The following is a 22,485-nucleotide window of genomic DNA, read 5'->3' on the forward strand; positions in this document are numbered from 1 at the left end:
AGTCAGATAAACAGCTCTTCTTGTTCCCTGCTGTGGGGGGGTTTACAGCCTGGTGGCAGGCAGCCAGCACCAGTGATGGCACCAACTGTCCCTGGCAGCCCCTCACTCTGCTGCAGACTGAAACCTGTGTGTGTGTGTGTGTGTGTGTGTGTGTGTGTGTGTGTGTGTGTGTGTGTGTGTGTGTGTGTGTGTGTGTGTGTGCGCGTGAATTTAAGGATTGCTTTTACAGTCAGTATTCACTTCTGGTCCCTTTTTCTTGGCTATGTGCTTGAACTATTTATCATATTATTAATATGGATAGGCTACATTTTAATGTTGACATACCATTGCAATATGGCAAATGAACGCAAGATCCCATATAAAATAATCTAACTTATGTTTAAAGAAGGAAGGGTGATTTAAAACATAAAGTCTTTATCCTGCTCCGTCTTTTTTTGATTATGTATGCTACCAATCTGAATTTGAATGATAAAACAGATTAGTAAACTGGTTTTAATTTTTGGAAAATGTATTTAAAGAAGATTTTCAATATTTGAACTTCTGAAATGCGAACATTTACTAGTTTTTTTGGTCCTCTATGATAGTAAGTATGTTGTTAGTATTAAGTTATGGAGCATTGGTCAGACCAAAAAAAGCATTTTTGAAGATTTCAACTTAGGCACAACTGATCAATTGTGTCAGAAAAGAAAGTGCAAAAAGCGTTGTTTTCAAATTATTTTTAATTAAGTAAAACAACAGAAATACATAGAACCATAATTACCCAAGACTACATTGTGATATGACACCTCTATATTGATAATCCAAATATTTCCCAATCATTTCCCCAATGCAGACTTGTGTAGAGCAGATTCTGCTGTGTATAAAAACTGTGTGTGTGTGTGTGTGTGTTTTCTCATTGCTAATTGAATTATGTCTGCAGGTGAATCCTCGAGTACAGTAACTCCACTGTGATTCATATTCAGCACTCAGTCAAGTAAAATCCTCTCTCCGCTCGGCTTTCTCTCCCATCAGTCACAACTCTCTGTTTCTTTATAATATTTAATCACCTGCAGTCAGTGGCCAGGCAGATCTCAGCTCTGTGACAATTGGCTCTGCAGAAGAGGGGGCGGGATCTGCTTCGGTGCATCACACACGTACCAGCGCAGCAGGACAGATCCTCACCCTCTCTCTCTCTCTCTCTCTCTCTCTCTCTCTCTCTCTCTCTCTCTCTCTCCCTCCCCCTCTCTCTACCTCTCACTCTGCCTTGCATACTACGCCAGAGCGGTGCAGCAGAACGCAAGGCCAGTAGGATTTTCCTCCTCATACGAACAGCCGAGAAATCAGAGAGACAGTTGTCCCCTGAGGAAGAGAGACACGTTATTTATGGAGGATCCGCCGAGGAGAACCTAACCGACAAGTGTGTAGGTGAGTGTGTGTTTATCAATCTGTATGATTGTGCTCATGAGTGTGAGTTCACTGCAGAAGCAGCAGCATTGCAGATACACCATCCAGGGGCTCTCCTCATCCCTCTATCCCCTCCCCCCACTCTCCTCCTCCACCTTCTCTTCATCTCCTCTATTTTTTAATTTATTTTAAGAGCATTAACAAGTATGGACTCTACACATTTCTAAAGCTCACAGCTGTGTATGTTTTGTGTGTTGGATAGTAAAATTAGTCTGGCCACACCTGGACTCAGCAGCTGCTGAGTGGACACAGGGTGCGCTAGATTTTTCTTGCCTCACAAGTGATTTGAGCTCGTGTGAGACAAAAATCAAGCTCACCCCTGGTAGTTTTTGAACAGTTTTCTTATAATCCTCCTCCTGCAGATTTGCATCTGGCTCAGAAGTGTGGACTCTAGCACGCATCCATCCCTCCTTCGGGACAGGCCCAATCCCTCCTCATCTAAGGAAAGGATGCCCAGCTCTGCGCCCTTGTGCTGAGGAGGCGTCTGCAGGCAACAGTATGGGCTCTGTGCTGGCCGGCATCCCCACCACCCCCTCCACCACCGATCTGCCACCGTCACGCTGCCCCACTGAGACGGGCGCTTCCCCCAGCCCCGCTGATGGGCGAAGACACTGACGCCACCCCGACGCTCAACCACCGCGGCTTCCTCCCCGACCACAACTATGTGACTGAAGGTAAGAACTGGAGAGAGAAAGCTGCATCTGCTAGATGTAACAAAGTGTGTGTGCCCCCACGTGAGCATGTTTTTTGTGTGACACACTTCTGGAATGTGTGAGTGTAACACAGAGTTGGTATGCAAAAACAAGCTCAGCACAGCTTCCTAATCTTCTGTAAGCGCCGTGTTGATCAAAAACAGTTGCAGACGAAGCTAGGGAGTAAAACACTGTCCTCTCTGCAGAATGAAGCCACCTAAAGCAAGTTTTCCTCTCATCCTTAATTCTTCATCCTTTCTTCTCATTTTATTTTGTGTTCTGCACCTTTCAGTTCTGTGTTTTTGTTTATGTCTGCTTTTGTAACCACTTTCCTACCTTGTGCAACATGTATTTTGTCACTGCAGGCAAGTATTGATCTGGCCTGTGTTCGAATGTGTGTGCGATTCTGTTTGTCACAGCAGACATTTCCAGAGAAAACTGAAATGTCCAGAACATTCTTTTTTTTACTCATTTGTCATCTCCCACACCCGGATCGAGTCACACACATGCATGGTGTCAAATTGAATATATTGAGTATCACCTCTCAGCCGGAGGAATACTAATATGCCCAACAGCTTTCAAACGCTGCAAACCAAATAATTATTTTGGTTTGTTACATGAAACGGGTGGATTATAATCTTGAATAACCTCCTTCTGCTAATCTCACTTACACCACTAATCTCACCTGCACATTAGATTCCCTCTCCGCCTTCCTGTCCCCAATCTGTTTCTTACACTCAGCTCATTGTTCGCCACGCCTCTTATACAAGTACAACGGATTATCATTTGGGGGTCATGAACGTGTTGCCAGCTCATTTGTATCACTGCAGTAAGGGAATTATGCTTCCTGTGTCTGTGCTGTAATATAATATCCCTCACACAGAAGCACATACTGTAGTCAGGGGAGACCTGTAGTGCTGCCTGTTGACTGTGTAAATGTGTGAGTGTGTGTGTGTGTGTGTGTGTGTGTGTGTGTGTGTGTGTGTGTGTGTGTGTGTGTGTGTGTGTGTGTTTGTGTTTGTGTGTATGTGTGTGTGTGTTTTTTTGTGTGTCTGACTTTTGTTTCTCACACAGTACTTCAATGAGAAACGTGTGTCTTTTGTTTACCAAGGAAACACATTTAATGAGTGAGTGGAAGAAAATCAGTCTTAACATCCATCACCAACCATTCATTATTGCTATAGCAACAGCCTGTGATGATAAACATGCTGCTTTTCATGCTTGGCCAATATGACTGACAGGTTGTCTCCACCCACCAATAATGGCAGTATTAATTATTCCACACATCTCAGGCAGAAACACATTATTCAGGGTGAATTGCTGATGAGCTCACAGCAAGTTGGACTCACCCCTGAACACTCCAGGGCTGATAGGAGGTACAACACATGGACACCACTAAATTACTTTAATACGCAAAAGGATAATTACAAATTGTGCTCTGAAAATCAATCTCACAACAATTCTCAGAATGACCAAAGAAGAATAATGTCCGCCACAAATAAACAAAATGAATCATTACCTGCCTCCTCTTCTACATCCACTCCAACCCCCTCCACCTTTCCTCGATGTTCACCCCACCCCCCCCCCCCCGTCTTCCTCCCCATTTCCATCCCCCACTGCCTCCCTCTCGCCATCGCTCCTCAAATGCAACTCGCAGCGTTGCCCATTGCTGAAGTGGTGCGTCTGCCAAACAATTATCCAACAGTGCTCTAAAGGCTGCTCAAACACAATGTGCCTCTCTATGTGTGTGTGACAGAGAAAGGCAGAGAGAGGCGGTGCATGTGATTTTATGCTTGGCTGCATTTTGTCAGCTTTTGTGTCTCGTATCTTTCTTTATTTGTTGCATTCACATTCTCAATGTGTGTCAATCAGTGCATACTGTGTTTCTTTTGTTTGCTCAGGTTTATGTTTGTCTGTCTGGAAGGGTTTTGTGTGTGTGTGTGTGTGTGTGTGTGTGTGTGTGTGTGTGTGTGTGCGCGCGCATAAATACAGTGTGTAGGTCTTCCCGTGGGGATTCCCCTGCCCTTTAATTCCTTCAGAGGAGGGATGCTTAACCTCCCTCTACCTTACCCTCCCTCCCCTCCCCTCTTGGCTTCATCTCTTACTCCCTTCCTCTCCCTTCTTTTGCCCCTCTCAATTTCTCCCTTTGCTACACCCTAACCCTGACTGGGTTCAATGCTGAATGAGGAAATAACAACTCATTTCGCATCAAAAATCCCAGTGGCTATCTTTTGAGAGTTTTAATGATATTAACTGACATGCCTTTTACATTACATAAAAATGCACTGTATACAAAAGTATCAATGCTGTTAAGTGAAAACTACTAAAAGGTCAATTTAAGATTGTCAAACATTGTATACGTACCTCTTAAATACCAAACATTCGCTCATCATCAATATTGACTTGCATGTCTTAATATCACGTAATTTCTAACTATTCCTTTGAGTTTTTCAACTGTTAACACAAACTCAAACGTTTATAAATTGCTTTGGGCTTTAGAAACCCGTGATGAGCAGATGTCGTTATGTTTGACATTTCGACGGGCAGACCGATCAATACTGACAGTAATTGTTGGTCATCATACCTGTATGTAAGTAAGTGAGCTTTGGCCAGCTCTCACTGCTCCTTTCTAATTGTCAATCATTGTCGATCAGCTCTTGGAAAATGTAAGCGCTTCTTTTTACGTTCGCTTGCAGAACCTTATTTGGGTAGGAAGCACACTAGAACTCTCTGTCTATCTCTGTCTCTCCTGCATGTGTTGCAAGCCTTCCTTCCAAACCCAACATCATGTTGATTAGATACAGAATGATCATAAATACAGTATCAGTATTTTTTTCTCTGGTGAGTGCTCATGGCCAGGTGTGGTGATGCAGTAACTTAGTCCCTGCCCTTAACTCCATCCACTCCCCCTGGTCCTTCCCTCCTATCCCTTTGCTCCTCCCTGTTGCCCTCCCTCCCTCCCTCCCTTTACCTCCATCCTTGCTCCTCTTGCAGGGCTGCTCCTGGCTATAGCCTGAAGAGCTCCGCCCATCCTGTCCACCCCTCTCCACCCTGGAGTCCTCCCCCAGGATGTTGAGCCCCATCCAGGTCCTCTGCTCCGACATCACTACCCTTTCTCTGGAGCCCGAGCCGTTTGCCTCTTACACTGAAGGTGTGTGCTCTATCCTCTTCTTTCGCGAAGGTCATATCTGTGTCGCGCAGTTGCGCCACATGACCCCAGTGTGAGAGGATGTGTGTGTGTGTGTGCCTGTGTGTAGGTGGTTGAATGCGATGGTGTGTCATAAAGCGTGTGTGTAGTGTGAGTCAGGTGAGTTGTCACGTGGCGGTTATAAATATCTCAAACATCACTTTGTGTCTGTCTGTCTGCCTCATTTTTTACATGTCGCTATTTTCATACCTGCCTTTTTATTTCTGTCTCAGTCTGCCTGCTTTAGTGTGGATTATGTGTGAGTGTGGGATTTAAAGTCTTTAAATAGTTTAACCAGACGACACCCTGTCCCCTTTCATATCATAGTCATTACATCTACCTCTGTTTAATTTAAAAACAGAAGAAGACACACACAGACACTCTTTCTATGCACTGTGCAGACATTCATACCCAACATGCAGGGCTGCATCTCACGATTATTTCATTACTAATTCATCTGCTGATTATTTTCTCAATTTATTGATCATTTGTGTGTTTATAAATATCTCAAACATTGTATAATGCTTGCTGCAATCTCTCCTTGCCTTCAAACTAGTTGATTCATCCGACAAGCAGTCCACAAGTGTTTATATTGCATTTACAAATTACTGAAGAGAGAAATAGGGAATTTATTGAATTGTTGCCTTAAAAAAACCAAATCAATTCATTACATTTCAAAATCATTGCAGAATCATTTTCCGTCAATCGACTTATCGTCTCAGCTCTACACAGAAAGATAGGAGTAGCATCAAAAAGGGAAAGAGCTTTCTGAATATGGGATTACTTCGCAGTATTTCTGAGGCTTTGACTCATAATCTCTGTGTTCAGTATAGCTGGGGTTATATTGGCTGTAAACCAGCTAAACTCCTAATCTTTTTTTATGTTACAGTGTGGCAAATCTGTTGGAAAAACAAATTGATTTCCATCAAAAATGAATCACACAGCTGAAAGATGTCTTTGCAGCAGGGCAAAGCAGGTTGACCGGTGTACTTCACACCCGCTGAAGCCGGCTTGGTCTGTGATTCTAATCGTTTGTGTCTATATAACCATTAGGCTCACTCCAGCTCTGCTCCATTGTGCCAATGTGTGTTTGGAGAAATGGCAGCTTCCCTGCTGTGCCAGGCTTAAATCACTCCTCTTCACACATGTGCACCTCTAACACAAACACAGGCACCCGTTTTTTTTGCAGATAACTCCAAAACTGCAGGACAGGGATCAATTTAACATCTCCCTCCGGCAGTCTCCCCCCTCGTCTCCTTCGCTCCCTCCACTCCCTCCTACCGGTCTATTTCTTTACAGGGTAATTGAGTACCCACACTTGTGCACACATACACAGGACATGCGGGGTGTTTGAGCTGCGTCACACACACGCACATGCACACACACACACACACACACACACACACACACACACACACACACACACACACACACACACCTCCTGCTGAGCTGTGGCTTGTCCTCGCTTTTAAGGGGTGTGCATTTTTGGCTGGGCTTTAATGGTCCTTGTTTACCCAGTCCTAAGATATCTATAATTGGGTCTGTAGGGCGTCTGCTCCCCTCTCTGTCCCTTAACAAAAGAAATAAGGAAATCCACCTCCCTCGCCCAACACCACCTCCCTCATCTATCCCATACATCTCCTCTCCCCTTCTCCTCTGCCATTTTCCTCTCTTCTCAGATGCCACTGATCCTAAATTACTCAAAACAGACTGGTTCAAACCCACAACTATTTTTCAGTTGTTGATTTATTGATTCATGTCTGCTTTAAGACATTTTAGAAAATAGTAAAATGCTGATTATGTTTCCCTGAATTACTAGTTTTTTGAAACCTATCATCCAAAACCCTGAAATATTTTTTATTATTTGTTACAAAAAATAGCAGCATATCCTTGCAATTTGAGATGTTAGGGAGAGTTTGTCATGTTTACTGAAAAATGGGTTAAATCTGGTGCAGATCCATATAACGGACTGATTTCCTCAGCTATTTTTGTCATTGTCTTTTACAATAACTGGTATTGTCATCACATTTTCAAAGATATTCAATTAACAATGACATATAACACGCAAATGCTCACATATGAGGTGTTTACAAGCAACTGCTCTCCTTGTAAACACTTCACAGTGCATTTGAGGGTTTGTGTGTATTTAGGGTTCATCACGTGTATGTGTTTTGTTTATGCTTGTTTGGCTATTGAGTTTATTCATGTCTGTGTGTTGTTTTGTGTTCATGCGTACTGTATGTGTGTGTGCCTGCAGTGTAGTCACAGTGTGTTCCCATCCAGCTCCTGCAGTGTGGCGATGCGTCAGACAGGCCTGCTGATGCTAATGGTCTGTGGGAGACAGACACCACTAGCTTGCTATACTGTTGCACACACACATCCACACTATATTGATTTACAGCTTGACAGCCATACAGACAGCCCCCCCCCCGTATACACACACACACACACACACACACACACACAACACAGACATATTACATCAGCACATTGGCCAGTGTGGGGCCACAGCCAGTCCGGATGATGATGCTAGTTTCTGCAGGAGGTAATTGTGTTCTTAGAGGTTTATTTTTCTGTAGTACTCTTTTAATAAAGAACACCAGAGAGACAGATGGGTGTGAGCATGAAAGAGAGAAACATAGAGAGATGAAGAGGCTTCAGTTTGAGAACAGACAGAGGATGTGAGAGAGTCTGTGCTCCATATTTTATTCAGCTATATTGTGTGGTGCTCAGCTCCTGTGGGTTTCTGCTTAGCTTTGCTCTTCTCTGTGCGTCTTGGGTGGAGACACGGTTATCTGTTAATGTATTGGGCGTCCACACACACATTCGCTGTGCATCCTTATGTGCATTTAAAGCTGTTTTGTGTATATGTGTGTTTGTGAATTTCACTGCATGTCTTCTGGGGTCTGTTTTTGTTTTAGTGCCATCATGTGCATTCATTATCTTCATATCCTCAATTTGGACCGCAGTGCCTGTCCACCTTCTGGTATTCATTTATTAATGTTTGTCAGTGGAAAAAACTGCCACGCCATAATTATGCTCCTTCTTCCTGCGAGGTTTGGATTGATGAATCTCACTTCCTGCTTCACCAGACTGCCTTATACGGCTACTGTTACCAGCACCCCCGCCACTGGTTGGCTCAGCCTGTTACCATGGCAACCCCTGCTCACCGAAGGCCCCCTTCACCGCCTCCGCCCCAGCACCTCTTCCCTCCACCTCCCTTTTTCCATCCTTTCCATCCATTCTTCCACTACCAACAGCACCACCACTACATGCAAGCTAGCTACATACAGCCAGGCAGCAAGAGAGCTGTGGGGGAGGGATGAATGTGGATAGACAACCAGGAAGAAAATGAGAGAGTGAAATGGGGCAAAAGAGAGAAACTGGATCAAGAGATGAGAGATGACAAAAGAACGCATGGGGGGAGAGGGATTGAAAAAAAGCCTGAAATAGATTAAATTAATTGAAATTGAAGAATAAAGAAGGTGCTGCCGTGACTGAGGGATCAAGAAGCAGGGCAATGACTAGTGGAAAAATGATAGAACCAATAATACATGAAGTATGAGGGTAACAGGATGAGTAAGGCTGTGTTAGAGATTTAGGAGCAGTCCCTGCCTCCCCTCATCATAAAATCTCTCTCTCTCAAGGCCACCACATAATGGTCAAGACTACAGCTTTGAATCATTCAGACTCTCAATAAAAACACTCTCTACTCTCATTTTTTTATTACAGTCCATGCTTATTGAGGAACATGTTCTTTCCGTCAAACTAAGCTCAGTGGACTCCTTTGTTGGAGGCTTAGTGGGATACAGCACCTGACAGGAAATTATTTTGAAATCTAATCTGACATTGTTGAAGATGGTATTTGATTATTTGGTAGTGCAGCAGCAGAATGAAGCCTTTCCTTTACACATATCTGTTACTTGTGGGACTGGTTTTGATTCAAAATAGACATTGGTGATTAAATTGTAAGTCTTGCAGCTTTCTCTCAATAACCTCACAAATAATATGAACAGAAACTGTGATTTTAGCAGGCATAGGTTTGTTGATTATATGATCAGTAATGAGTCATATTCAGGCAAAGAAAACTACATTGCCCGCTTTTCATGTTCACAAAATTATGCAGGACTTTTATTATCTTTATACTATGTCATCGTTCATGCTAAGCTAGCATCGCCATAAATTGTTACTCCAAGCAATTGAGCCGTAGACATGTTTATATACATTCTTCAATATCCAAAATGTAAGTACTGTATTAATAGTTGTGGTTTGAAGGGAGGTTACATGGTTACTATTTATTATATTTCTTATTAATCATGGTAGCTACAGGTGCATTACATTGTAAAAAAGCCAACAACTATTTGTTTAAAAAGCTTTTTTAACCTAAGGGCAAAGAATCAGTGTGACTTCTGAACCAGTTCTGTAACAATATGGAGTTTGTTGGTAGGTGTTATGTGGGGACAACATTATGGATACATATTGATGTTAGAATGTTTGAGAAGAGTTTGTTGTGACGGTTTTTTATTTGCCCACTTTGAAAATGATCCAGTCAGCACTGAAGTCATCACCATCACCAGCATGAACTGCTTGTCAATTACACAGCCTTTGTATTAACAAGTGTGAAGACTAACCACAGATTTTAAACTTCACAACTGAGCTGAACAATCAGTTCTCTTCTGCTGGTAAACAAACTGGACTTGTTTTGCCAAGTAAATTAGGTTTAGGGCGAGTGAAAAGCATGAATGTAGGAAGATAACAAAGCAGGTCAAATCTGGACTGACATCACATATTTAGATGATGATGGATTTTTAAATTCATCCAATCATGACCATTGCATTCTTGATTTTGAGGGACAACAGCCTATTAAACAAGCTCAATGTGGCTTATTTAAACTTTGAAGATAACCTGAGATTACTCTACATGGCTTCATACCAGGTTACCTACATCCTCTCATACTATACCTCCTCTTATTCATTGCAACTCAGCTTATTATTATTTTAAAGGAATTGTAAATACCAACATGTCTTCTGCCTCAAGATCAGCTCTGTCTGCATACAGATATTTAAAACTTAAATGTGATTCATAACAAGCTCACTCCTCATAAAGTAACAGCGTTGTCACTGAGTCTGAGTCACTGGTGTTTCACGACACAGAGCTAGTGATGGGGACATTTGTTGCCTATATGCAAATTAATGCCATGAAAAATAGTATTTCGATGCAAAAGCATTCTCGGTTGTGTTAACACTTTAAGACACATCAGAGCTGATAGATACATTATTATTGTTATACAAACACGATGAACTTAATTGACACTCTTATCTTGTGTACTGGAAGTGTCATTGCGTATGTGCCACTCTGGATTACAGATAACAACTGGGTCTTGTGTGAAAGAGCAGTGTGTGTTTGTGTATGTTTTGATGCTATTATCAGACATTTCTCTGAAAGTATACAAACAATTGCACAATATTTGCGGAACTCAAATATTGTTTTATTCTTCACACTCATTTGCATATTTTAATCCGCTTCAATGTTAATGCATTGACTTATTTCAATCATTTATAAACTGATTATATGGATGAATGATGATGTGTGGTCAATCAGCTAATGGTTGTTCCTTTTCTCTCCCCCCCACTCCTCTTTCTTCTTAATGCTCCTTCTCTCTTCCTTTCCTCCATCTTTGTCTATATCTGCGTCTCCTTCCAGCTGATATCATCTCCACTGTTGAGTTCAACCACACTGGAGAGCTCCTGGCCACAGGGGACAAAGGAGGCCGAGTGGTCATCTTTCAGAGGGAACCTGAGGTAGACACACACAACACACACACACACACACACGCACACACACACACACACACACACACACACACGCACATGCACGCACACACACACACACACACACACACACACACACACACACACACACACACGCACATGCACGCACATGCACGCACACACACACACACACACACACACACACACACACACACACACACACACACACACACACACACACACACACACCATTTTTCATTCCAGCTACTGGAGCTGTGATGAATGCACACCGTTCCCCTCCAGCTACAGTCCAGACTGATTGATAAATAGTTGATACTCCTGCTGTGTCACAGAGTGTATCATTAGAGCTGTGCAGAGTCCGTGCCATGCTATTTCTTTACCTGATCAAGGTGATGGCTGACTGGCTTTGGCTGGGGTATCACATTGCACTGTGATTATATATTTGACGGAGATGCTGGGATTGATCGGCCACCCGTCCATAGTCAGCTTTCTGACTGATTATTTTCGCATTCGTGTTCAATTTAACCGTCAAATTAGCAATGTGCAACAGGATGGTTTGAGTCTTGATCGAACAGCATAATCAGTAACCTTACAGCCATACGCACACATCATGGCGCTGTAGTGGAAGCTCTTCAGCCTGATTGTAGAAGATGAAAACTTGCAACTTGAAAAAGCTGCAAGTCCAAAATTATCCGAGGAGAAACAACAGAAACAGTGCTATAACTTGGTGCAGTTTTGGAGAAAGTTCTTTATTAGTCAATGTTGTAATATAAATATACAATATAAAAATACAAATGTACTACTGCTACCGGTTAAAGTTCTTACATTCAATCAAGTCAAACTTTTAAAAAATCCTGCCTGCAAAAAACTGTTATCACTGAATTTTCCTACGAAATAAGTGCACATTTTTTTCCTCACATTTCTATATCTTTTCTTCCCCACAGAGCAAGACTGAGCCATTCTCCCAGGGAGAGTACAATGTCTACAGCACCTTCCAGAGCCATGAGCCCGAGTTCGACTACCTTAAGAGTCTGGAGATCGAGGAGAAGATCAATAAGATCCGATGGCTGCCTCAGCAGAACGCGGCACACTTCCTCCTTTCCACCAATGGTGAGAGAACCCTCACACGGTTTAGGGGAACCAGAAGAAGTGGCAGTAGTGATGTGATTGGTTGATATTTTGTGGGAGTGGGAGTTTCACAGAGTAAAGAAAACAGAAATTGAAAGGACAGTTTTCTCGCTCAGAAAGCTGATTTGATCTCAACTGAAGGGAAAGATTTGCTGCTTGTCGCAATTCTGTAGAGCATTAGGAGCATGTGTGCCTTTGTATAAGAGATCCTGTCATCAGTGTGCATTCTGGGTTTATGGCTATGTTCAAAGATCTATAGATTTTCCCTGAGCGCCCTGTTATTGATTTATTCAAGTACTATATTATTTATGATTGAAGGTATGAAAAATGTAAGGACTGCCTCAGCAGTATGTCGGGTTATGCTGCTGTACATTCAATATGATACAGAGATTCTGCGTGTCAGTGTTGATCAAATAAACCTCGCTGCCTGCTCATCGAGAGTTTGAGAGTCAGCTGCCTTTTAGAGCTGACTGTCTGAAGTGTGATGATAATCTTTACCTATTAACTCACTTCATGGGTTCAAGTGCGTGAGTTGATTGAGGCCTTATGCAGAAATAAAGCTTACTGATTATACGTTTAATCACATGTGATCTAAGATCTCCAGAGAGCTTTCTAACCTTAACGCATATCAACAAGCCCCTTCCTACATCAAGGCCTTGGTTAAACCACACTGTAGCTTGTGCACTTTGTGAGTGGGACCCAGATACCCCTCCAAAAGACGTCTGTTTTCTATCCTGGCTCCTAAATGGTGGATTGAGCTCCCCATTGACATCAGGACAGCAGAAGCTCTGCATATATTTTGTCACAAACTGAAAATGCATCTTTTTCAATTGCATCTTGGCATTTAAATTATTGTAAAAACAATAAGAAATAAAAAAGCACTTTAAAGAGTTAGCTTAGTCCTTGTAACTAATTCACCAGCACTTAGAATGGTATGAATTGTTTGAAGTGAATGGATCTGCACTTGACTTGTTGTTCAGCGCCTTTAATGTATTATTTACACTTTTGATTAAATCTTTTGCTATGTGATTGGCTAACGTCCCTTTCTGATTCCCAGATAAGACCATTAAGTTGTGGAAGGTGAGTGAGAGAGATAAACGGCCAGAGGGTTACAACCTGAAGGATGAGGAGGGTCGCATCAAGGACCTGTCCACAGTCACCTCCCTTCAGGTAACACCCATCGGCCAAAGTCTCTGTCTGCACTGTGTGTCCGTCTGTTTGTGCTTCTTTGTGTCGGTCTCTTCAAGACACTAAAATATTTATTAATGCAGCAGGTTGTGCGGCATAACTGGGTCAATGGGTACAGATGTGTTTCCACTTGCAAAATTGGGTCACTGGCACAATGGTACATGTGTGTGTACATGAGTGTGTGAAGGAGGAGAAACCCCGTTTACCAGATATACAGGAAAGCAAGCATCTGTACCAAAGCTAGAGCAAAATAAATTAGTTGATTATTGGATTATAAAATGTTATAGATATAGTTAAAAGTTTGTCAGTCCAAAAATCCAACGGTATTCAGTTGATTATTATTTAAAACAGAGATATTCAGAAATTCTCCATATTTGAGAGGCTGAAAACAGCACTTTCTGCCAGTTCTTTTATCATTATTTCCTTATCTAAATAGTTAAATTATTTTACGGTTGCTTGTATCTCCGCAGTGTGTCCATGTGTTTGCATAATGCATGTATAGTATGTCCTCCTTGGTGGAGGTCTCAGAACATGTATGTGTTTGGTGCTCCCACTGGGCTGTACGCAAATAGGCACACACTTAAGCTGTGTATAAAAATGTGAATCATGTATCAACAAAGAAATTGTGCTTTAATGCAAATGCAGTGTTATTAAAATGCAAATGAGCTATAACTCATGCACTGAATTGACTCTTGATCTTGCTATCAAGGAGCACGTTTGGGTTCAACCAATAATTTATTAGGGATGTCAAAGGAAGTGAGGCGTTAAATATTAATTCATGATACAATGAAGTTATTGAAATGTAATCTACCGTCTCTGCCCATCTTTCTTCTCCTAATCAGTTGCATTGAAAGCTAAACTGCCCCCTCTTTCTGTCGTTTAAGGTGCCGGTGTTGATGCCGATGGACCTAATGGTGGAGGTGAGCCCGCGGCGAGTGTTCGCCAACGCCCACACCTACCACGTCAACTCCATCTCCGTCAATTCCGACTATCAGACCTACATGTCAGCTGATGACCTGAGGATCAACCTCTGGCATCTGGACATCACCGACCGCAGCTTCAGTATCCTTTGTGGGTTTTAATATGTATTCATAGGGAGGAGAAGAGAACACACGCATACATCATCACACACAGGCACCCACACACACATAGAAGCAGGAATAGATTTAATAAAGTACAACGACACAGATAATTAATGCATACATTAACACAAAAATGCGTGTACATGCTCGATGTTCAATAATCAATCCTGCCCCCCCCACACACGCACGCATGCACGCACACCCACACAAAAACACTCTCTCACACATACACACACATACTTGAACAAACTCCTAAATTGCAAATCCCACTTTGCTGTATAAAGCAATGCACAAAGACACACAGCGTTGGGGGAGGGGAATATTATTCTTGGGAAGTGAAAATGTAGCTTCATGAATAATTCAAAAGCTGCATAAATATTTCAGCCTCTTTCTGAGTTGTAATCCAGCTCAATAGGAAACAGTGCAGTCACATCCATGACCCAGACAGGATTTATGATAGTACAATTTATCTGAGTATGGAATTACTTTTTTCCCCACAATCCCCCCAAGATACATTTAAATTGCTTTGCTTTATTTCCTCTGTAAATTATTCACATTGTTATTGTTGGGTTGACATTAACATACATTTATGTTTTTATTTTGTATGTAGATTATGGACCTGTGGGTGTCCACATGAACGAATACAATCTAATTATTCTCTCAATGAGTAAGTGAATAAAATATATAAAGGATACGTTGATGTACAGAATGGTTGACTGGAGCAGGTAAAAACATTGAGGCTAAAACAAACCACAGGCTGTGGGAGGTTGACTTTCTGTTGTGTTCCTAAGTGACGCTTTCTCTCAGACATTGTGGACATCAAGCCAGCCAACATGGAGGATCTGACGGAGGTGATCACAGCGGCTGAGTTTCACCCCCACCACTGTAACCTGTTCGTCTACAGCAGCAGCAAAGGCACCCTTCGCCTCTGTGACATGAGAGAGGCAGCGCTGTGCGACAAACACTCCAAATGTGAGTAAACCTGCGGAGAGCTAACATGGAGACACACTCATTGTGTTTCCTTTGAGTCTATAGCCTATCTCAGGAGAGATCATTAAAGAGGAAGCTCACCCCAAGATAAACAAAACACCCTTTACGTCTTATCTGTAGTGCTTTTATCAATCTAAATACCTACTTTATAAGCACTACACAAGTCACAAGTATCCGTTTCATGAGTAAATGCAGCCTTTCTCCTGCACATTGTTAGGGCTGGTGGGTTTAGCTTGGTATAATGAAATTCCTGATGCTCATAACAAGGTCTGTGGAACAATCACTTTAAGGCTCCCCTAACCTTTCATTTAGTGACTGAACCTTCTAAACATGGTGTATTCATTGGTGTTAATTATTTAAACCACATCAAGTTTACTCATTTATATCTTTAACCTGAAAGAAGTTTGATTTCCCAAACATTGAGGAGCTCAGTATGTACAGTTTGGAAAATGTGTCCTCCATTTAATATTCCTTTCCAAAGCATGTGTATTAATATAGAACAGGGTTAGTGATCCCTTCTGCTCTCCTTAAGGGACACCAATTAAATTCATGGCACATTTCTTCATACTTTAGATTTACGGTTTCCCAATTTTCTTTTCTTTTTGTGTACTTCCAAGTTGAAATGGCCAGTATCCCTTGTGTTTCACAGCTCTGGCCAGTATGAGTCACGAGTGCAGCGAACACTGCAAATTGTGTTCTGTGGACCACCACACCAAGCGCCAAGGGATTCATTTTCCTTGTTATATTCGATGAGTAATGCCTGTATTTACCAAGTTTCTTTCTTTAAAAATGACTCTTATTGTTCCCAGCAATATGTGCTGATGTTTACACACGGAAGCATTTTCAACATTCATACATACAACACCACAAACACACAGAAGTTATTTCCTGCCTGCCTCTACATTACATTCAACATGTAAACCCATCCATGATATTTATTTATCTATTTACATGATAAGACAAACATACCATCATCATGTGACACAGGTTTAACAGTACTCCCCCTCCTCTCCCTCTCTCCCCCCATCTCCAGTGTTCGAGGAGCCCGAGGACCCCAGTGCCCGCTCCTTTTTCTCCGAGATCATCTCCTCCGTGTCGGACGTCAAGTTCAGCCACAGCGGTCGCTACCTGCTCACCAGAGACTACCTGACTGCCAAAGTCTGGGACCTCAACATGGAGAGCAAGCCCCTGGAGACATACCAGGTGTGTGAGCGACCGCATGTGGAAATCAAGAGGTTAAAATGCACAAAACAGGAGGATTCTTATTTCCTCCTAGGCGTAGCTGCTATTGCAAGAATCCTTTTGGTAAGGAGCAAAATGACTCTGGGCAACGTGAACTGATCAGTAGTCAAGGAAGCATTTACACTTTGTTTTGGATCTACTCATCCGTTGAGACACTCCACTGTTTTGTCAGCTGAGTGGTATAATTCAATCATGCTGTATAACCCTGCACTTCTAATTTTCGACTCCTTCATGCCATCATCACATGCTACTGCCACATTGTCCTGCTTACTTTTAAAAATTACATAAAGTTACACTCGTGTGAAAAATGATCTCAGAGGAGTACATATGTTTTTACTTTTAATGAAAGTAAAGTAGTCTCTAAATCCATACAACATAGTTTAGATGTTTGTTGTGAGGGGATTTTTCTACCCTCAGTTCAGTCCTGTGTTGCTTCTCAGATGATTTTAGCAGTGCTTCTTATAATATACTCTCAGTATAATCATTCTTTAAAACGTTCACTTCCTTCACACTTGAGTGTTTTTGACCGACAAGTTCACTAACTGTCCCTTTACTGAAAGACAGCATCGTCATCCTGGAAATGTGAATAAATCGTCCCAGAAATGAATCATGTGAAGCCTCTCAGAATAACAGTGTGTGCTGATGATTCGATTTTTCCAAAAACCTTTTAAGGATAATTGGATTTATTACGAGCCAGATAATTCACTTCTTCTTCTTCTTGTCAGTGCATCACCAGAAAGCCTAAACAAGTTTTTAACTTTGGACCATAATCTGTAGATGCATCAGATAATGAGTTTTGCTGATAAATACATTCTTGAAAACACTCAATTATCAATATGTTGTGTATGTAGGATAGAGATGGGCTTGACTCGCTTGTTCTTGTAAATTTACAACAAAAAAGTACTCAGCTGTTCAAACAGCAATTTTCTCCTGTTATCTCTCTCACATTCACTCTAAATGAATCCAACCTTTGACTCAGAAGTGCTTAAAATGTTACAATGTGCAGAAGAAGTATCTATCAACTCTTTTTTTCAGCGTGTGTTTAGTATTCCTGCCACGGGAGTGTGGGTGAATATGTGTGTGTGTGTGTGTGTGTGTGTGTGTGTGTGTGTGACTGCTTGACTTGTGAGGGCCTATGTGGCAGCCTGGAGTGGGAGGCCAAGACGCACTGGAGCTATTTATAGTCAACCAGAGCCTCCACTCATAAAGTGAAACGGGAAAAAGGGATACCTTACACAGCGGCCGACACCTAGATCTGCAATGCAGCATGGAGAGGGAGGAAGAGGTGGGGAGGGAGGAAAAGAGGGGTGAGGATTTTTAAGGAAGTGTGAAGGATGGTGTGATGAGAGGAAAAGAGAAGAAGGAGGGTAGCGTTTGTAAATGAGAGGAAGAGAAAGAAGCATCAAAGAGGTTGAATGGAGTAAGCCGAGGGTAGAAAAGGGAGATTTTGGGGCTAAGCTGCTCTTATTTTGCTAAATTTACACTCTTATTCCTACTGGAACATGAAAAATATGCACAAATCTATGAAGGATGAGGCACTGTACTCTAAATCATGGGATCATGCAGACTGGAAAAAAGGCTATATATATTCAGCTGACACTGTACCAATTTACCCAGAGCAGAAAAATCCTTAGGGAAAAACAAAAATGTCACCTGGTTTGATGTACAACCATGAACCGGCCTCAGCTTGACCTTTTATTGATCGCCAGTCGACTGTTGACTGCTGACTTTATGCAGAATGTGAAAATAGGGGGCTTAATGCAGCGCACTATGAGGCAGGAAAGTGTAGATTTCAACCCCTTGCATCACGGGGCTGACACAATGAAAGCTCAAGGGAAAAGTGTTATTAGAATGTGTGTGTGTGTTCACGTGTCTGTGTGTGTGTGTGTGTATGTGTGTGTGTGTGTATTCACATGTGTCTATTACCATGCCCTTGGAGGGTTTGGATGTTAATGGGTTTACTGATATGGGAAAGGAGTTTAGATTAAAATGTACTCCTGGCCCTGGTATTGCTCAGGGCTGCTGTTGTGTCTCGTTAGAGTTGCCTTCAGGGAGGTTTCTGTTACAACTTTAATGTGTTTTGTCTGTGCTGAGCTTTGTGTGTGTGTGTGTGTGTGTGTGTGTGTGTGTGTGTGTGTGTGTGTGTGTGTGTGTGTGTGTGTGTGTGTGTGTGTGTGTGTGTGTGTGTGTGTGTGTGTGTGTGTGTGTGTGTGTGTGTGTGTGTGTGTGTGTGTGTGTGTGTGTGTGTGTGCGTTTGTGTGTGTGTGTGTGTGTGCGTGTGTTTCTTTTACTCACTCTATTTATAGTTTACATAGAGAGTAAATCAGCTGTGTCCTGGACTCATTTTTTATCAAATGTGTGTGTGTGTGTGTGTGTTTTCCTTTAGGTTCACGATTACCTCCGCAGCAAGTTGTGTTCTCTGTACGAAAACGACTGCATCTTTGACAAGTTTGAGTGTGCCTGGAACGGCTCGGACAGGTACCTGAAGTGTATTCATGTTCTGTGCTTAAGTCCCAAGATGAAAAACTTTGGTGGAAGGGTTAATAAATAAGTTAATAGTTGAAAGGTAATTTGATCGATAGCATATTATCCTTCCTACCCTGTTGCAGTTTCATACCATGCAGATAGTTACTGTTTTTCTAGATTTCCCTTTTTCAGCAGTAATGTCTGAGTCCTGGTTGCTCTGGACAATCTAGTACTTGCATTTGCTGATAATACTTGTACCAAGAACGTTGGTTGAATTATGAATGTTGCACTTATATGGATTTATAGTGCATTATTGCAACTTTTTCGGAAGTAAAATGTCTCAATATGTCCTCCATGATTGCTGTGAGCACCACACATACATTAAAAATATCTTGAAAACCTAACCAAATAAAAAAATATCAATAATTATCATCTGCATATCCAGATATCACAACAACTAATTCTTCATTTTGTAATTTAGAAGGACCACGTTTGTTAAGAGTCAAGGTTAGCTTTTTAAGTCTCTCCTCTTCCTCTTCTCAGTGTGATCATGACCGGAGCCTACAACAACTTCTTCCGCATGTTCGACCGCAACACCAAACGCGACGTAACCCTGGAGGCGTCGAGGGAGAGCAGCAAACCCCGAGCTGTCCTGAAGCCGCGGAGGGTCTGTGCCGCGGGGGGGAAGCGGCGGAAGGACGACATCAGCGTGGACAGCCTGGACTTCACCAAGAAGATCCTTCACACGGCCTGGCACCCGAATGAGAACATCATCGCCATTGCTGCAACCAACAACCTGTACATCTTCCAGGACAAACTCAACTCTGAGATGCATTAATGAAGGGATGTCAGCGGCGGATACAACTAGTTTACACCTGAACACACAGCTATGCCAGAATGTACACATATATGGACATACACACAGGAATATGCCTAGCACACCCATACACGCGATCAGAAAACACACACACATCTCGGTCCACTATTCGACACACTCCCTTGTCCTCATCCCCAGCCTCCCAGAACTGAAAGGACCTAGAAAGGGCTAGAAAAGGAACAGGCTGGATTACAAAATGGATTATGGATTACAAAATTGTCCAAACTGTGGATTTCCTGATTGTTAACCTCTGGTTTTGTGCTTGATGGTGTGTTGATTGCTACAGCTCAGCTTCTGAGGGGGGATACCCCTCCCATGCTAGAGAGACGTTTACAAATTTGTCTTTATTTTGTTCTTCAGGCTCTTTTTTTGCTTTCTCCACCTGCTCCTCCTCCTCCTCCTCTCCGTTCTGTATGTGTGTGCTCGAGCAAAGCCTATTCTTATCCCTTGCCCACTGTTTTGTGTAGAAAAAAAACCTTTGTGGTTGTCAACCAGTGGCACTGAGGAAAAATGGGGCATTTATGTAACTAGCTGTTTGTTTGATTTCAGATCAGATACCCCCTCTTCTGTTTTCGTTACTTTTTGTTAAATGATGTTAATGATGGTAATTAAGATGACAATTTAAAATGATACGTGTGATGTGCAAGGATGAATTAAGGACCCTCCCCTTTTTAACCCAAGTGCACCTAGACGCCTCTGAGCTTAACTGGACTGTAATCATTGAGGTAAAACATTTACAGTACAGCAGATAGAAGCAGAGGTTACACCATTGCCTAATATGAGGACACACACTCATACCTTTCCACGGTGTGTTTCAGTCACTAATGTTGTCTCTACAGAAACAAGCCCTGCGACTTCTCTGATTGTGGATTCTGCTTCTGGTCTCGGGCTATGTTGTGTGCTATTTTGCAATTAATTACAACTCAAATCAAGCAAAAAAATAAAACTAAATAATGTCAACAATCAAACAAAAAGATGCTGCATGTACAACCAATTTAGCCTAGGTGTTTATAAATTGACTGACTGACTTGGCTGCCTTCTTAACCATTTAGACCCAGCTGTACAAAGGCTTCAGGGGCCCCGGGGCCCCATGCAGCACGAGTAACCATAGATGACCGAGCTCTCCTTCCTTTATTTGTGTCTTCGGACACTGAAGCATGTTTACCAGTATTCGGTTCATACACTTACATGTACATTTTGAATGAGCTGTCCAAGAATCAGTTTCTTCTCGACTGAAACTGAGAACCAAGAAGAATGGGGAATGTTTTCATTAATGTTGTTCTCTAAAAGAAAAAAGGAAAAAAAATCAAAGGGCCTAAATGGTGTCTGTATATATCAAGTCTGTTTTTGACATGTATTTGTTTTTTTAACATCCCTGATCATCTGTATCGATGATTGCCTCTAAAGCTACAGCAGAGAGATGGTACTTACATTTTCTCAGCCTTCCTCACAGATTACTTTGCTGATGTGCAGACATTTATTTTTAGAGAACAGTTTATTCTTTTATTTATCTTTTTGTGTGTCAATCTTACTCCACCACGTCCTGACCAAACTAATATTGAATCACATATTTTTGTGTTATTGTATGTTGATGACAAGATTGTCAAATGGACAGTTATAAATAATGTTAATATGTTTTTTTCTGAATAAAGGTTTCAACGAAATTGCATCCAATGAGCGCACATCTGTGATTTTTATTGCCATGTAATTATATGACAGCGACAGTAATTGGCAATGCCATTATGGAAATGTGCACACATTACTTCTTCAATTTATATTGGCCTATTTAGGGTCATAATTACTGTCTGTGAAGCTGGCGGTCTGAGGCTCCACCTACTGGCATCACACACTAAAAGCATTTATATTTATCTTCTACACAAAGACAACGCTCTCCTGTTTACTGACAGTCATCGAGGTATGACCAGAGGTGGAAGAGGAGTGCCAGAGTGTAGGAATGCTCTGTTACAAGTAAAAGTCCTGCATTCAAAAGGGTTCACAATTAAAATAAGAAGCTTTGTTACTTTCAGCCTCTGGGTATGACTTTTCATTTTTTCGGACTTCACCTATGTGTCACTAATGTTCCTCAGTGTCTAAAGTATTTACATTTTTTACTGTACAAGATGGAAATATTACAGCATATTGCTCTGTGAATAAATATTTATTGATAAATAAAACCTTGCTAGTATATGAGCACTATGGTTGCTCCCACAATAATATTCCACAGCAGACATTTTGGCTTGTCATAGCAGCAGGAACACAGGTAAAATCAATCACATAAACTGGCAGTAATGATTTCCTGTCCAGCTGGGGGCGGCAGAAACCAGTTGAACACAGCATCATCGACTTGTTAGCAACTACCTGTTATGCTACAGTTATGGAGCTACAGTATCATTCTCCT

The 22,485-nt window shown here is 41.9% G+C and overlaps 1 protein-coding gene across 2 annotated transcripts; it reads left to right on the forward strand.

Moving 5' to 3' along the window:
• Positions 1–1,229: 1,229 nt before the first annotated feature.
• On the forward strand, positions 1,230–21,749 carry LOC134860347 (serine/threonine-protein phosphatase 2A 55 kDa regulatory subunit B gamma isoform). Of its 2 annotated transcripts, XM_063877298.1 has the most exons (11): positions 1,230–1,404; positions 1,806–2,117; positions 5,130–5,286; positions 11,026–11,123; positions 12,059–12,224; positions 13,300–13,412; positions 14,315–14,492; positions 15,320–15,484; positions 16,536–16,705; positions 19,131–19,222; positions 19,754–21,749. In XM_063877298.1, exons 3-11 carry the CDS (start codon positions 5,205–5,207, stop codon positions 20,046–20,048), a joined length of 1,359 nt encoding a protein of 452 aa, XP_063733368.1. In that variant the 5' UTR covers positions 1,230–1,404; positions 1,806–2,117; positions 5,130–5,204; the 3' UTR covers positions 20,049–21,749. The 2 variants fall into 2 exon arrangements, with proteins under 2 accessions (XP_063733368.1, XP_063733369.1); XM_063877299.1 differs by lacking the exon at positions 5,130–5,286.
• Positions 21,750–22,485: the final 736 nt, after the last annotated feature.

This window comes from Eleginops maclovinus, chromosome 23 (assembly GCF_036324505.1).
Source record: "Eleginops maclovinus isolate JMC-PN-2008 ecotype Puerto Natales chromosome 23, JC_Emac_rtc_rv5, whole genome shotgun sequence".
In the NCBI taxonomy this organism is placed as follows: domain Eukaryota; kingdom Metazoa; phylum Chordata; class Actinopteri; order Perciformes; family Eleginopidae; genus Eleginops; species Eleginops maclovinus.